General features: G+C 54.4%; 1 protein-coding gene across 4 annotated transcripts in view; it reads left to right on the forward strand.

The window, feature by feature from the left end:
* Positions 1-14,598, forward strand: part of LOC104336064 (tyrosine-protein phosphatase non-receptor type 11) — a 62,380-nt gene that overhangs the window by 30,275 nt on the left and 17,507 nt on the right. For all 4 annotated transcript variants that reach the window (XR_012765687.1, XM_075437394.1, XM_075437395.1 and 1 more), the window contains one exon: positions 9,277-9,399. Coding sequence is in view for 3 of the 4 variants with exons in the window: in XM_075437394.1 (XP_075293509.1) it covers positions 9,277-9,399 (123 nt within the window). In the remaining variant the exon portion in view is untranslated. The remainder of the gene's footprint in view (positions 1-9,276; positions 9,400-14,598) is intronic.

Consider the following 14,598-nt stretch of genomic DNA (forward strand, 5'->3'; position numbering starts at 1 on the left):
AGAGAGGGACCTGGGCGTCCTGGGGGACGACAGGTTGACCATGAGCCAGCAGTGTGCCCTGGCTGCCAAGAAAGCCAATGGAATCCTGGGGTGCATCAAGAAGAGTGTGGCCAGCAGGGCGAGGGAGGTTCTCCTTCCCCTCTACACTGCCCTAGTGAGGCCTCATCTAGAGTATTGTGTCCAGTTCTGGGCTCCCCAGTTCAAGAAAGATGAAGAGCTACTGAAGAGAGTCCAGCGGAGGGCTACAAGGATGATGAGGGGACTGGAACATCTCCCCTACGAGGAGAGGCTGAGGGAGCTGGGCTTGTTCAGCCTGGAGAAGAGAAGGCTGAGAGGGGACCTTAGAAATGCTTATAAATATCTGCAGGGTGGGTGTCAGGAGGATGGGGCCAAATGGTTTCCAGTGGTGCCCAGCGACAGGACAAGGGGAAATGGGCACAGACTGAGGCACAGGAAGTTCCGTTTGAACATGAGGAAGAACTTCTTCCCTCTGAGGGTGACGGAGCCCTGGCCCAGGCTGCCCAGGGAGGCTGTGGAGTCTCCTTCTCTGGAGATATTCCAGCCCCGCCTGGACACGGTGCTGTGCAGCCTGCTCTGGGTGACCCTGCTTGGGCAGGGGGCTGGGCTGGGTGACCCACAGAGGTCCCTTCCAACCCCTACCATTCTGTGATTCTGTTAGCTCAGCGTCTCCTGCTGTAACCTGGCCGGCCAAGGTGCCGGGCCGAAGCAGCCTTGCTGAGCTGGGTGGGCACGATGTTCCCCAGCCACAGGCAAGCTGTGGAGAGCAAACCGTGCTGCGTGGAGCCTTGCCGTGCCCAGAGGCAGCAGGGTCTGAGCCCCAGTCCAAGCAGATCTCCCTCAAAAAATGAGCAGCTTCTCAGTTCACCAAGCCAGGATCCTGACTCGTGGGTGTTCCTCCTCCTCCATACCAGAGGTTTCTCGCAGGAACCGGACAGCAGCGTTCGCTCAGCCCAGATGTTTGCACCTACTCGTCCCATTCTAAGGATTAATGACCTTACAGAGAGTGAATTCCTTCTGTGACTGCCCGAGCTCCACCTCTGCCTCAGCAACATCGCGAGAGCTCAGTTGGAGCGTGCCCTTCACTGTACAGCGCGGAAAGGAGCATCTCTGTTGTGTGCAACAGCAACAAGCTGGTGGTCTTCATGTTCCCTTTCAACGGGTAAGAACTGTCAGGATCCCTTCAGGAGCTCTGAAGAGCTGAATATTTGCTGAATAGGAAACTTCGTCTCGCAAAGCACCAGGTTGCTCCTGCTCTCACAGGTCAGCCTCCTCGTTTCTCTGCTGGAAGAAGCTTCAGTTGTTGATTTTTCTCAGCTGCCTCCAAGGGCAGGGTCCGCATCCTGCCCTGCCTTCGCTGCGGGGGAACCGGGGGGCACGCCTGCACCGCATCGACAGCGTCTGCTGGGAACGCTGACCCTCGCTCCTGGCTGTGGCGAGGGGCTGTAGCACAGCAGAAAGGAAGTCTGGTGGTGGTTGGTCCCCTCCTCCCCTTTTTCCAGTTTCTTGAACCACCTCGGCTCGCTGGGTTGGAGTTTGTGTTGAGCCAAACAGTGCTAACCACACACGAAGTGCGTAGGCGTTGTCTCTTGAGCCACATTTGCTTTGATCCTCTCCAAGCCTAACAAAAAGAAGTTTTGCCGTTACAAATGCTCCAAATTCTCTTGCTGACGCTGGGCTGAACTGGCCTGCGAACCCAAGGCACTGGAGGGGCTGCAGTAGATGTGCACCCGGTGCTGGCCGCTCTGGGGATGCCCCAAAAGAAGCGCGGTGAAACCCTGGACGCGTGCTGTGGCCGAGCCCCGTGGCAATTGCTTTCAGGTCTTCAGTGGTGACTCTGGCTTTCGTGTGCGGTGTTCTGGGGTAGACCTCCTGCGTCTGCTGGCTGGCCAGCCTCGGCAGCCCGTGCGTCCGCTGGGCAGCTTGCTCTGCTGTGCGAGACGCGCGTTGCACCTTCTGCGAGCTGTGTTGGTGATCTGGGAGAACTTGCTTCCATCTGCTTTGGGACCTCGCTCAGGAACCTGTAGGTGAAAGGATCTCAGGCCCCAGGACAGCTCCATGGGTGTTGGCTGGAAGCTGTCTCCCTCTGTGATACCTCAGACAGTCAATGCTTATAAATATCTGCAGGGTGGGGGTCAGGAGGATGGGGCCAGACTCTGTTCAGTGGTGCCCAGCGACAGGACAAGGGGCAATGGGCACAAACTGAAGCAGAGGAAGCTCCAGCTGAACATGAGGAAGAACTTCTTCCCTCTGAGGGTGATGGAGCCCTGGAAGAGGCTGCCCAGGGAGGCTGTGGAGTCTCCTTCTCTGGAGATATTCCAGCCCCGCCTGGACAAGGTCCTCTGCAGCCTGCTCTGGGTGACCCTGCTTGGGCAGGGGGTTGGACTGGGTGACCCACAGAGGTCCCTTCCAACCCTGAACATGCTGTGATTTTCAGGAGTTCATCTGCTGGGGGGTCGGGATGCTGGCACCCTGCTTCCCCGATGCCACGTTCAGGGGCCTCTGAGTCATTTCAGAAGTATCATTTTGGTGCTTTTTGTCCATGGGATGTTTGCTGGAGCTGTTTAGAATACCGGGATTCCCAGGTAGGCTTTGAAAAATGCCTTGTTTTATGGATTTCTGAGGGTGTAATGGTTTTGCTCAACTATTTGCTCTGTTTTATCCTGAGACAGGGGCACAAGGATGCATTCCAGCAGGAAAAAAAAGCATTCCTGCTTATGTTAGGGAGGAGATGAGTAATACTGTATGGAAACAACGACTCTTTAGTAATTAAAGAGAAATTATTTCATAATTTTTAACACGGAGAAAGGTTTCCTTTTCCAGAGCTTCTGCTGAAACATTGCACCCACCCAAGGCCCGGTTTTGAAGCCAGAGGTCCCTGTCACTGATGTACCCGGGTCTGGGGAGCTGTGCCACCGCCGTTGCTTGCCCTGGTGCCTGTGGGGTCGGGAAGGGTCTGTCTCCATCAGCGCTTATCGTGGTGCTTGGGTCGGTTGGCACATCCCACCACGCAGGGTCGGGTCCCCTGCTGACCACGCTGTCCCCCTGTCCGTCTGCTGGTCTGCAGGGGTGGGTTGGTGCATCCCACCACGCAGGGTCAGGTCCCCTGCTGACCATGCCATCCCCCTGTCCGTCTACTGGTCTGCACGGGTGGGTTGGTACATCCCAGCACGCAGGGTCGGGTCCCCTGCTGACCACGCTGTCCCCCCGTCCGTCTGCTGGTCTGCAGGGGTGGGTTGGTGCATCCCACCACGCAGGGTCGGGTCCCCTGCTGACCACGCTGTCCCCCTGTCCGTCTGCTGGTCTGCAGGGGTGGGTTGGTGCATCCCACCACGCAGGGTCAGGTCCCCTGCTGACCACGCCGTCCCCCCGTCCGTCTGTTGGGCTGCGGTGGGGACTCAGCACGGCGCACAAGTCTCTCTCCATTTTTCTCTCTGTTTATTTTAATAAATTTCTTGATGTAGCTTTGGTTCCTGAAAGGCGCTTGCGGGTGGCTTTTTAATTTAAATGTGTGTGTTAGATGGATCGAGCGATGGAAGGGAAATGCATTTCTCTGCAGGAACGCCATAATGCCCGAAGTAGACAGTGTACATTTACTTGTAGCGTTAGAGAAGAAAAGTTCTTAGATCCCCACTCGTATTTTAAAGCAGTTCTTTAGGGGTGACTCAGTTCTGCAAAAAGGCACGAAGGACCGAGCGGCTGCGTGGATGCCCTGCTGCACAATAACACTTCTCATTTGCTGACATCAGAACAACGGCATGAAATTAATAATGCGTGCTTCCCCCCTCCTCCCCACCCCACTGGATCCTCTTTATTTGCTTTCCCTCTCAGGACGCTGCAGATCGAGAGTCCGACCGGTCTGGCCGGCAGCCCAGGGCTCGCCCGGTGCTTGGTCCCCTGACGCGTGGCGAGGGCTCGCGGTCTGTGGGGCCGTCGGGGGCTCCTTGCTGGATTTAGCGTTGCCATTTAGCGAGCGACGCGTGGGTTGGCGCTTGCTTCTTCTCTGCTCTGGGGTGGGTCGGTTTTGCTGACCAGCAAATGTACTCCAGTAAAAACCATAATGAAGAACGGCTCTGAAGATGCGTTCTGCGAGTCCAGCTTACTCCAGGTGAGGAACAAAACAAGTTGAGTTGATAAAAGCACCTCGGGCTGTGTAGTGGCCGTGGCAGGATGAAGCGGTGGAGAGCTTTAGGGCAGGCGGGCTCTTGGGGTACGCAGAGCAGATGGGATGGGGAGGTTCTCCTTCCCCTCTGCACTGCCCTAGTGAGGCCCCATCTGGAGTACTCTGTCCAGTTCTGGGCTCTCCACTTCAAGAAAGATGAAGAACTACTGGAGAGAGTCCAGCGGAGGGCTACGAGGATGATGAGGGGACTGGAGCATCTCTCCTACGAGGAGAGGCTGAGGGAGCTGGGCTTGTTCAGCCTGGAGAAGAGAAGGCTGTGAGGGGACCTTAGAAAAGCTTACAAATATCTGCAGGGTGGGTGTCAGGAGGATGGGGCCAGACTCTTTTCAGTGGTGCCCAGCGACAGGACAAGGGGCAACGGGCACAAACTGAAGCAGAGGAAGCTCCAGCTGTACCCGAGGAAGAACTTCTTCCCTCTGAGGGTAACGGAGCCCTGGCCCAGGCTGCCCAGGGAGGCTGTGGAGTCTCCTTCTCTGGAGATATTCCAGACCCGCCTGGACGTGGTGCTGTGCAGGCTGCTGTGGGTGACCCTGCTTGGGCAGGGGGTTGGGCTGGGTGACCCACAGAGGTCCCTGCCAACCCCTGCCGTTCTGTGATTCTGTGGGGCGACCATCGCAAGCCCCAAGAGCCTTCAGTTCTGTTTCGGCTGGGTTTGCTGCTGGTTTTTGTTCGGCCGTTTAAGAGGACGGGGATGGAGCTGGGACCTGGCCATCGGTGTGAGTGCGAGAGGCGGGCTCCGAGGCGTTGGTCGCTCTCCGAGCTGCAGCAAACCTCGCGGGTTTTGCAAACTCCTGCGTAGTCCAGGCAGAAGAGCCTCTGGGGAGCAAGGGCTCAGCCTGAGGACAGGAATTCCCAACTGGAGATGATGCTGAATTTGAAAATACCCCCATCATGCCACAGGCCTGCAGCGTCGGGGAAGCCAACTCCAAGCAATGCGTTCCCATCTGTACGCAGCCCTCCGAAGGCGAGCTGCGCGAGGAGTTTTTTTTGTTCTGTAAATCCATGGGAGACGTGTCTGCTTGCAGAGGGCTTTTTCCCCTTTTTTCCTTACTTTTATTTTTTTTTTTACCTGCTGAATTTGGGAATTGCCTTTCCCCCGTCTTCTATTTGTGAGGGTTGCAAAGGTTTTCTCCTCAGCTCATTGCTTATTTCACCGTGAAAAAGATGCTGAAAAGGGACTGGTGCACATTGATTTTTTTTTGTACCTGTGGAAGAGGGTTATGGTCCCTCCCATCCTTCCACTCGGAGGGATGCTGGACAGAAAGCTCTTTTGTTCCTGTTTCCTTCTTCCTCACGGGAGCCCAGCGCCTTGGATGCAGGAAGATTTACAGCCCCAGCCCCTCCGCCCTCATCCTGACAACCTACACCAAGTTATCCGTTCTCAGCATCGCTCCGGCCGAGACGCTGCATCCCAGGACGAGAAGCGTTTACACGGGAGCCTTGGGCGATGGGGGGTGAGGGGAGCTGTGGGGTGCCTGGTGCCTGTTCTCAGGGCGGGCTTTGAGGAGCGTACGCCCCTGGGAGGACACTGCTGGCACGCTCTTATCCCGCCGTTTTACTGGAGATATTTCCTTAGGTTTTTCCTACTCTGTTCTGGCTAGCAGCATTGTGCTGGTTTTATCGCCGTTATGCACCCAGTGGAAACGTTTGTGTGGCCTTTGGCAGCTTTGCCTTGTCCCTGAGCTCCATTAAGCCCCATTAGCGGTGTTTGCTCCTATGCCAGGAGCAGTTTTGCGGCACGGTGAAGCGCTGGCCCCGCAGCCGGCGGATTTATGAAAGGGTGTCGGTGCCGTGATGTCAGGAACACAGGGCTTGGAAGCGCTGGGATTCCTGTTTGCCATCTGTTTCCATGGCCCTTCCCTAACAGACCTCTCCTCCTCCAGAATTGAAGGAGCTTTAATCAAAACTGTTTGGCTTGTGGTGGGAGGGAGGAAATCCCAAATTGTGGAGGAGATGGTGACATTTCTTGACCTTTTCCATGTGTATCTCGGAGACAAACACGCTCTAATGAGCGTGCGTGCGCTCGCCTTGGTAGGTTTAGTCGCTGGGCGTATTTCCTAACGCAGGCGCTCGGCGAGATGCGAGGTTACACATTTCTCAGCAACCACCAAGAGATGAACTTGCAAACCCTTTGGGGGGACAGCACCTTAGCTAATCGGATCCACGGAAGGCCGTACGCAAGAAACGAGCTTACAAAGTGTTTCTGGTGCTGCAGACCCGTCCGCCGAACTCTGGCAGCATCGTCCTTTACTCCGCAGGGAGTTTCCAGTGTGCAGCCTGCTCTCGTGCCCAGAAGCACTCCAGTTACCGTACAGTGCTAGCGGTGGCTCATCTGCTCCTCTTTGCTCGTGAAAAATATTACAGCAGTCCCATGTGGAAATGTCTGCTGGAGGATGATCTAGAGCTGAGCGGTGCTCTCGGAACGGAGTGGCTCTCGTCCGGGGGGCTCTTTGTGCGACTTGTGACATTGCTCAAAGGAGCCTGGCGTTTGGAAAGTGGATTTTCAGTGGGTTCTGAAAAAATGAGCCGTAAAACTCGTGCCACGTGGGAAATCGTTGGTCTAGTATGTGTATTGAGTACGCATTAAAGCCTGGGGAAACACCAGTTCTTGCGATGCCATCAAGAAAACTTGATCAAGACTGATAGCATCAGAAATGAGGTCACAGACGGTTCAATGACACTTAAAATACAAAGATTACATTAAAGTAGCGCACAATATGATTAAGGACTTTTTTTTTTTCCCCCCTTAGGGTGAGCTGTCTCTCTCTTTTCTGCTGTGTTCTCTTACAGAATCACAGAATGTCAGGGGTTGGAAGGGACCTCTGTGGGTCACCCAGTCCAACCCTCCTGCCGAAGCAGGGTCACCTACAGTAGGCTGTAGATGACCTTGTCCAGGCGGGTCTTGAATATCTCCAGAGAAGATTTTCCGTCTGAACAAGAGGAAGAACTTCTTCCCTCTGAGGGTGACAGAGCACTGGAACAGACTGCCCAGGGAGGTTGTGGAGTCTCCTTCTCTGGAGATATTCCAGACCCGCCTGGACGCGGTGCTGTGCAGCCTGCTCTGGGTGACCCTGCTTCGGCAGAGGGTTGGACTGGGTGACCCCCAGAGGTCTCTTCCAACCCCTACTATTCTGTGATATTCTGTGAAGGAGACTCCACAGCCTCCCTGGGCAGCCTGGGCCAGGGCTCCGTCACCCTCAGAGGGAAGAAGTTCTTCCTCATGTTCAGCTGGAGCTTCCTCTGCTTCAGTTTGTGCCCGTTGCCCCTTGTCCTGTTGCTGGGCACCACTGAACAGAGTCTGGCCCCATCCTCCTGACACCCACCCTGCAGATATTTATAAGTATATATAAGGTCCCCTCGCAGCCTTCTCTTCTTCAGGCTGAACAAGCCCAGGTACACGAGCTGCTCCGGCGATTCCCTGGCTATTTACCGGTCCTGCATGGAGAACTTGTGGGGTTGGGGTCATTCTCCTCTGTGCTCTTGGGAGGGGTGGATGCAGCACCGCAGCTTGAGCTAGGACTAATTAGAGTTAAAAAGCGGCTGCTTCATGTGAAGTTGAAGAGTCAAAGCTGCCTTAGCCAGGGCTGGAGCGGACTTGTTGTTTTCTGTGGACTGGGCAAAGAGGGAGATCCTGGAGCATGCGCTCGCCATTGTGTCTGCACCAACGCTTAAGAAACCCTCTCGTAGCCTCAGGGCTCGTCGCTGCCGCAGAGTATGGCAGACCAGAGCGTGCCTTTCCTTCCCAAACAGAGTCTCCAAGGAAAGCCTTTCTTCTCTCCAGCTCTGAGCATCCCCTCTTCGTAACAAATCTTAAATGGGAGAGAACGAAGGCCTGAGGCTTGTGTTCTTGCTGGGGAGAACAGGAGGTTTAGTGCTCTTGATATTGGAGCTTTTTCTGTTTTTTCTGCGGGGAAGCCCTTAAAGAAATGCCTGAAGTGCCCTCGGGGATGCAGGTCTCTTCTTGGCCCCAGTTCGTGGGTCAGCTACGTGACGACAGGTTAACCATGAGCCAGCAGTGTGCCCTGGCTGCCAAGAAAGCCAATGGGATCCTGGGGTGCATCAAGAAGAGTGTGGCCAGCAGGACGAGGGAGATTCTCCTTCCCCTCTACACTGCCCTGGTGAGGCCTCATCTGGAGTACTGTGTCCAGTTCTGGGCTCCCCAGTTCAAGAAGGATGAAGAGCTACTGGAGAGAGTCCAGCAGAGGGCTATAAGGATGGTGAGGGGACTGGAGCATCTCCACTACGAGGAGAGGTTGAGGGAACTGGGCTTGTTCAGCCTGGAGAAGAGAAGGCTGCGAGGGGACCTTATAAATGCCTACAAATATCTGCAGGGTGGGTGTCAGGAGGATGGGGCCAAGCTCTTTTCAGTGGTGCCCAGCGACAGGACAAGGGGCAATGGGCACAAACTGAGGCACAGGAAGTTCCGTCTGAACATGAGGAAGAACTTCTTCCCTCTGAGGGTGACGGAGCACTGGAACAGGCTGCCCAGGGAGGTTGTGGAGTCTCCATCTCTGGAGATATTCAAGACCCAGCTGGACAAGATCCTGTGCCGCCTACTGTAGGTGACCCTGCTTCGGCAGGGGGGTTGGACTAGATGACCCACGGAGGTCCCTTCCAACCCCTGCTATTCTGTGATTCTGTGACAGCTCAGAGGGTCTGAGCTTGGTAGGGGTCGGCTGGGAAGCAGCTGGCCAGGATCAGACCCGGAGCCAGGAAAGTCAAAGCGATTTTTCTCAGGTGGTTTCTTCTGGAGAGCAAATCTCCTGTCTGTGCTGCAGAAAGCTTGCAGGGCTCTTGCTTTGCCTGAGCTGAGGGAGAGGAGGGGAGAGTCCTTTGGGACAGAGACCTCTCCTGATGGATGTCTGAGAAGACTATCTCCACGGTAACATCCAAACGGAGGGCTTTCCCGAGTGCAAGCTGCTGCTGTGACTCGGTGGGGAGGAAGGCGGGTGTGCTGCTGGGTCGGACTGGGGCTCTGCGCCTGCCTCGCAGCTCGGAGGGTAGCGTCTGCCCCTCGGGCAGCAGCGAAGGCGATCGGGCTCAGGCTAATTACTGCTCACGTTTGTACTTTGCAGGTGGTTTCATCCCAACATCAGCGGAATTGAGGCAGAGAAGCTGCTCCTGACCAGGGGTGTCCATGGCAGCTTTTTGGCTCGACCCAGTAAGAGCAACCCAGGAGATTTCACACTCTCCGTCAGGTAAGCAGCAGACCAGGGCTGGAGGAAGGGGCTGCCTCGAAGTCTCCAGCACACCCTGCTCCGATTGACCTGTGTGCAAGGGGAGATGACCTCTCTATGGTACCACTCGGAGTTCAAGGGTCGCTGAACTCTCCCCGTCGCTGCAGGGGCTGTGCTGAAAGCCACACGCTGCTGCTCCCCAGTTTGTTCATCCCTGTGGGCTGTCCTTTCACTCTGAGGGTGACGGAGCCCTGGCCCAGGCTGCCCAGGGAGGCTGTGGAGTCTCCTTCTCTGGAGATATTCCAGACCCACCTGGCCGCGGTGCTGTGCAGCCTGCTCTGGGTGACCCTGCTTGGGCAGGGGGTTGGGCTGGGTGACCCCCAGAGGTCCCTTCCAACCCCTGCCAGTCTGTAATTCTGTGATTCTGTCCTGTCTGGCTGGCTCTGTGCTTGGGACGTGTCTCTGGAGCCGTTGTTGCCGGAGGAGGGAAGATGATGAGCCCGCTTAGGTTCCTGGGGAGAGCGTGTTCAATCCCAGCAGGGATGAATCATCTCACTCCAAAGGAACTTCATGTAGCTGGTGTTCTGTGTCTGTAAGGGATCCATGAGCACCTCCACAAGGGAGTGAGCTTGCTGAGCAGCCTCGCAGTGGCTGTTTTCCCAGGCAGCATCGTGTGCATCGCCTTTAAAGTGCCCTCGTGTTCCGTGGGACCAAGGCAGTGGCACAAAGGAGGGCTGCAGCTCTGCCGATGGGCTCTGTGAACGTAGCCCCTTACGACGCGGTGGAGCAGATGCCCTGGGCAGAGCTCTCTGAAGGTGAGCTGAAGGGAAGAGGCAAAGAGTAACGTTGATCCGATGAGTCCCTGAGATGAAAGGAGCAGGTTGTGGGTTCAAGGTGTGAACCTTCCATGAGTGCCACCCAGCCGGTGCCTTGTGGGGAAGATAGCTCAGCAGAGGTTTCTGCAGGCACTTGTAACACAGACCTCTGTTGGTTTTTTTTGTTGGTTTTTTTTTTGTGGTGACTTCTGTTTCATTTAAACAACCCTCATTTTGTTTAGGAAAATCCAGTGAGTTTATAAATCCTTTGACCAACAGTTGTGTTTAGAGAAGCTTTGTGCGAATGACGGCGCGGACAGAGCGTTCCCACCTGGCAGGGCTCTGGCGTCTCGGAGGACGTGGTCTGAGCCCTGGCCCTCCCCGTGCTCCTCTCCTGGCACAGCCGGGGCTGCGGGAGCTGCCGGCCGGTCGGAGCAGCGTGGCAATGCCCGCTGGCTCTGGTGAGGCTTTACCCTCTCCTCCTTGCCTTAACCGCTTGGAGAAAACCCTTCTCGGCTTTATTTCTTCCCCCTTTGCAGTCATCACTGGACTTTAACCTGGAGTTCTCTCTGCCAAGTGCTGTCATCTCTCAGCTTGGCAAGAGGGAGCGTTTGCAGCTGCCTTATTTTTTTAAATGCTTCCTTTTGTGTTGGGGAGCACAATCCAGCCGCCGACCCTTTGCCTCTGAGGGCTCTGGCTGACCACAGCAGCGCGGCGGAAGGGAAAAAAATCCAGATTTCCCTGTGCCTTGGCTGGGTGGGGAGCCTTTGGATCCGACTTCGCTAGCTCCCCAGTAATCTCGCAATCAGAAGCGGCTGTGAGTTAATGAGAGAGGCAGGAAGTGCTGTCTAATTAGAATGGAAAATAAACTCGGTCACGGAGAGCTGCCTTGAGCAAGCTGTGACAGCGAGGGAATACGTGTAAAGCGGGGGGGTTATCTCCATGTGAGCTTGCTGTCTCTCTTCGTGTAGTTTTGTGAGTCAGGGTGTTGTCTGATCGCCAAGCGAAGCACTGGCAGCACCTGCTTAGCCAGGCAGCGTGCAAGCAGGCGCAGGTTATGGCTCTGCAACAGTGGCCTGATGTGGGAAGATACCCAGCTAGCAGCATGATTACCCTGAAACAGCAGGGTACATGGCCAGTTCCTACACCTGCGTTACTGCCCTCGTGCCTTCTGCTGGGGACTCAGCCCACGAGTTTGCATAGTTTCTCTTCCCTTAGCTCCATCCCCGTGCCCCAACCGAAGGCCACGTGTGTTTCTGCTGCTGCGGGTTGGTGCCTTCCACCCGCGCTGGTCCACTGCCTCCGCTCTTCCAGCCACGACACGCGTTGAGGCTGAGCGGATCGAAGCTTGCCCTCGTCTACGGCTGGCTACGGAGTCCCAGAGCAGTTTTTTATTATCGCTATTATTTCTTTAGCCCTTTCTGCTTTCTCTGTGGCAGAAAGCAGAGGAGGGCGGAGGAAATGAGATTCAGATTATTGGGGGGGGTTTAGACCACTTCCTACTGCAGGGAGACCTTTGTGTTGCAGTAAATATTTAATAACAGTACGGTTTTGGCCATAAGATCGAGCCAATTAATGCCCTTAATGCACGAACAGTGCCCTGCAGCAGTGAGATGCGAGAGCAGAGCAGTACAGCGTGCCTTAATATCACAGTATCGAACAATACCACCCCGGCCCACCGACAGATTGCAACTCAGTGGAAAGTCTGACCAACTCAGTTCTGAGTAAACCAAAGCTGTGACACATACCGTGTTTCCAGGAAAGCACATTAAACATGACACATGGCCTCAGAGGCAGTGTGTTGAGTTCTGAAGCGTCGCGAATTGAAGACAAGCACAGAACTCTTTCATTGACTGCTTTTACCTGCAAGTCCTTGCTCCTTCCTGGCTCGTCGCACCTCTGTTCCTTGACTTAAGGGCTGTCCTATGGTCTTGGGCATGGAAGGTTTCCTTGGACGTGGTCACTGGTTAGGTAGACCGGTTTTGCTTATACTTTGTCTGAGCGATATGGTCTTTTCCCGCTGATGGTGGCCCTAAAACTTGCATAAATGTTCTTGGGAATTAGAGCTGCAACACCCAATAGAATGCTGTGCTGTGAAAGCTGAGAACTTGGGTGGCTGTCTTCCCCCGATGGCTTTTCCCGTTTCCCCATTACATTACACAAACACGCAGAACAACGTGCTATGATTCTCACCTTGAGTTGTATCCTGACAGAGCTATTTTCTTTTTTTAAAACTCTGAACTGGACAGGGCTGTAGATTTGTTTGCATTCTGAGAAATAATGTTTTCAAAGGAAACAATACAGACATCTTTGAGAAAGTGCCAAAAATAGAGGTGTCGCTGGGAGAAAGTACCTTTAGGAAAATAATCAAAACATCTTCCTCCTCCTTTCAGCCCCACCTTCAGCTTCTTCCAGAGTTTTAGAAAGCCAGTGAGGGGAAAGGCAGCTTCATTTAATTACCAAGAGGATGTGGGCTGAAGAGAAAGGAGGCTGTGGAGCTTTGGCTGACCAGACCACACACCAAGTGACCATGTGCTGGTGTGCGTCCAGATACGTGTCCCTGAAGAGAGGGTAGGAAATAATGCTGCAGAAATTAGGAGAAGGTTTCCATGAAACTCTGTGGCTCCTTTCCCATTCTTTCTTTACCTCTGTGCGCTCTTTCAGCCTTTACCATCACAGCAACAAGTCTTCACAGGGCTTTGTTTTTTCAGCTCTTAAGAGGCAAGCCGCATGGAGAGGACACGATACAGTTAATGAACGGATGATGTTTGTCCTGCTCTTAAAATAATAGAAAAAACTCTCAGAAAAATCCTCAGCTCTAAGTCCAAACTGGTGGCAGCTTGTAGTTGGCCAGATGTGACTCCTTTCATCAGCCCTTTCTCTTCTGAAACATGCTTCTGCTTGGGACATCTCTGCAGATGGGTTCAAGAGCTTGTTCCACCCAGAGGATCAGACACATCTGCCGTAGTCCCGTGCCAAGCGGGCTGTGTTTCTGAGCAGCCTTTGTTTGGAACCCTGGTGGTACGTCAGTACTAGACACTGAATTTGGATTTATTGTCTCATCTTATTCTTTGGGCACTTCAGCAAACACGTGGAGCACATCAGCGGGGAGGAAAGTGGTGTGGCAACTTCAGCTGACATGTAATGATGACGGAGCGTCATTCTGAGTAAGGCTGTAGTAATATCCGCTGTGTCCATCCGTGAGCCATCTTGTTTTGTTCCGTGCAGTTGCTGCTGTGCTGCTCTCTGCACGTATTCCAGTGTTGCCTCAACCCAGACAAGCAGACAGCTCTGTATCAGTGGGTCACTTCACGTGGGTGATTTTCCTCATTGCCGGGATCACAGAATCACAGAATGGTGGGGGTTGGAAGGGACCTCTGTGGGTCACCCAGCCCAACCCCCTGCCCAAGCAGGGTCACCCAGAGCAGGCTGCACAGCACCGCGTCCAGGTGGGGCTGGAATATCTCCAGAGAAGGAGACTCCACAGCCTCCCTGGGCAGCCTGGGCCAGGGCTCCGTCACCCTCAGAGGGAAGAAGTTCTTCCTCGGGTTCGGCTGGAGCTTCCTCTGCTTCAGTTTGTGCCCGTTGCCCCTTGTTCTGTCGCTGGGCACCACTGAAAAGCATCTGGCCCCGTCCTCCTGAGATATTTATAAGCATTTATTAGGTCCCCAGTCAGCTCCTGCAGGTTATGAGCACTGGTGTTTGCCAAGGGTAGCAACTACTCCAATGCCATGTGATTGCTTTAGAGCAGCTCACGAAACCTTCATGAATGGGTCTGTTTGGAGGAACACCTTGGCTTCTGAGCCTGGAAGGGGCTGTGGGTTGGAGCGGGGCCGGCAGGAGAGCGGTGGGAGCTGTTCTGGGCAGTGGGAGCAGAGCCTGCTGGTTCGGGGATTTTGGAGGATGCCAGCAGAGTTTATTTGCATGTTGCAGTTCTGATGAGCGGCTGTTAAAAAAGCTTCCTTGCCTTTCGTGTATGCTATGTCACATCTCATTTCCTAGAAGGACCTGGCACTGGGTTTGCTTTTGATATTGAGTCTTCCAAATTTTAATCGTCGTTGTTAAGAAAATAGACCTCCTCTTGAAAGTGAACGCTGCTGGGGGAGAAATGTGGGAGGCCACGCAGGAAATGCCCCATGTCCAACCTTGAATGATCCTGTGATTCTATGTTTCCAGCCTTCAGTGCTTGCCTGAATCTGCCAGAGCAAGTTTTCAGCAGACCAAGTATTCAGAATCACTTCTGAAGAAAGCGAACAACTTCTTAGAGATTTGGCCGGGTCTGGGAACACAAGGGAGAGGCACGTTGAAAGTTTGCCCAAGTGGTGCTTGGCCTGTGGCCAGGACAGAAATGCAGATGCCAAGAGAGTGAAGAGCCGTCCGTTAGAGACCCTGTTCACTCGGTAAC

Source organism: Opisthocomus hoazin, chromosome 16 (assembly GCF_030867145.1).
Source record: "Opisthocomus hoazin isolate bOpiHoa1 chromosome 16, bOpiHoa1.hap1, whole genome shotgun sequence".
Taxonomy (NCBI): Eukaryota; Metazoa; Chordata; class Aves; order Opisthocomiformes; family Opisthocomidae; genus Opisthocomus; species Opisthocomus hoazin.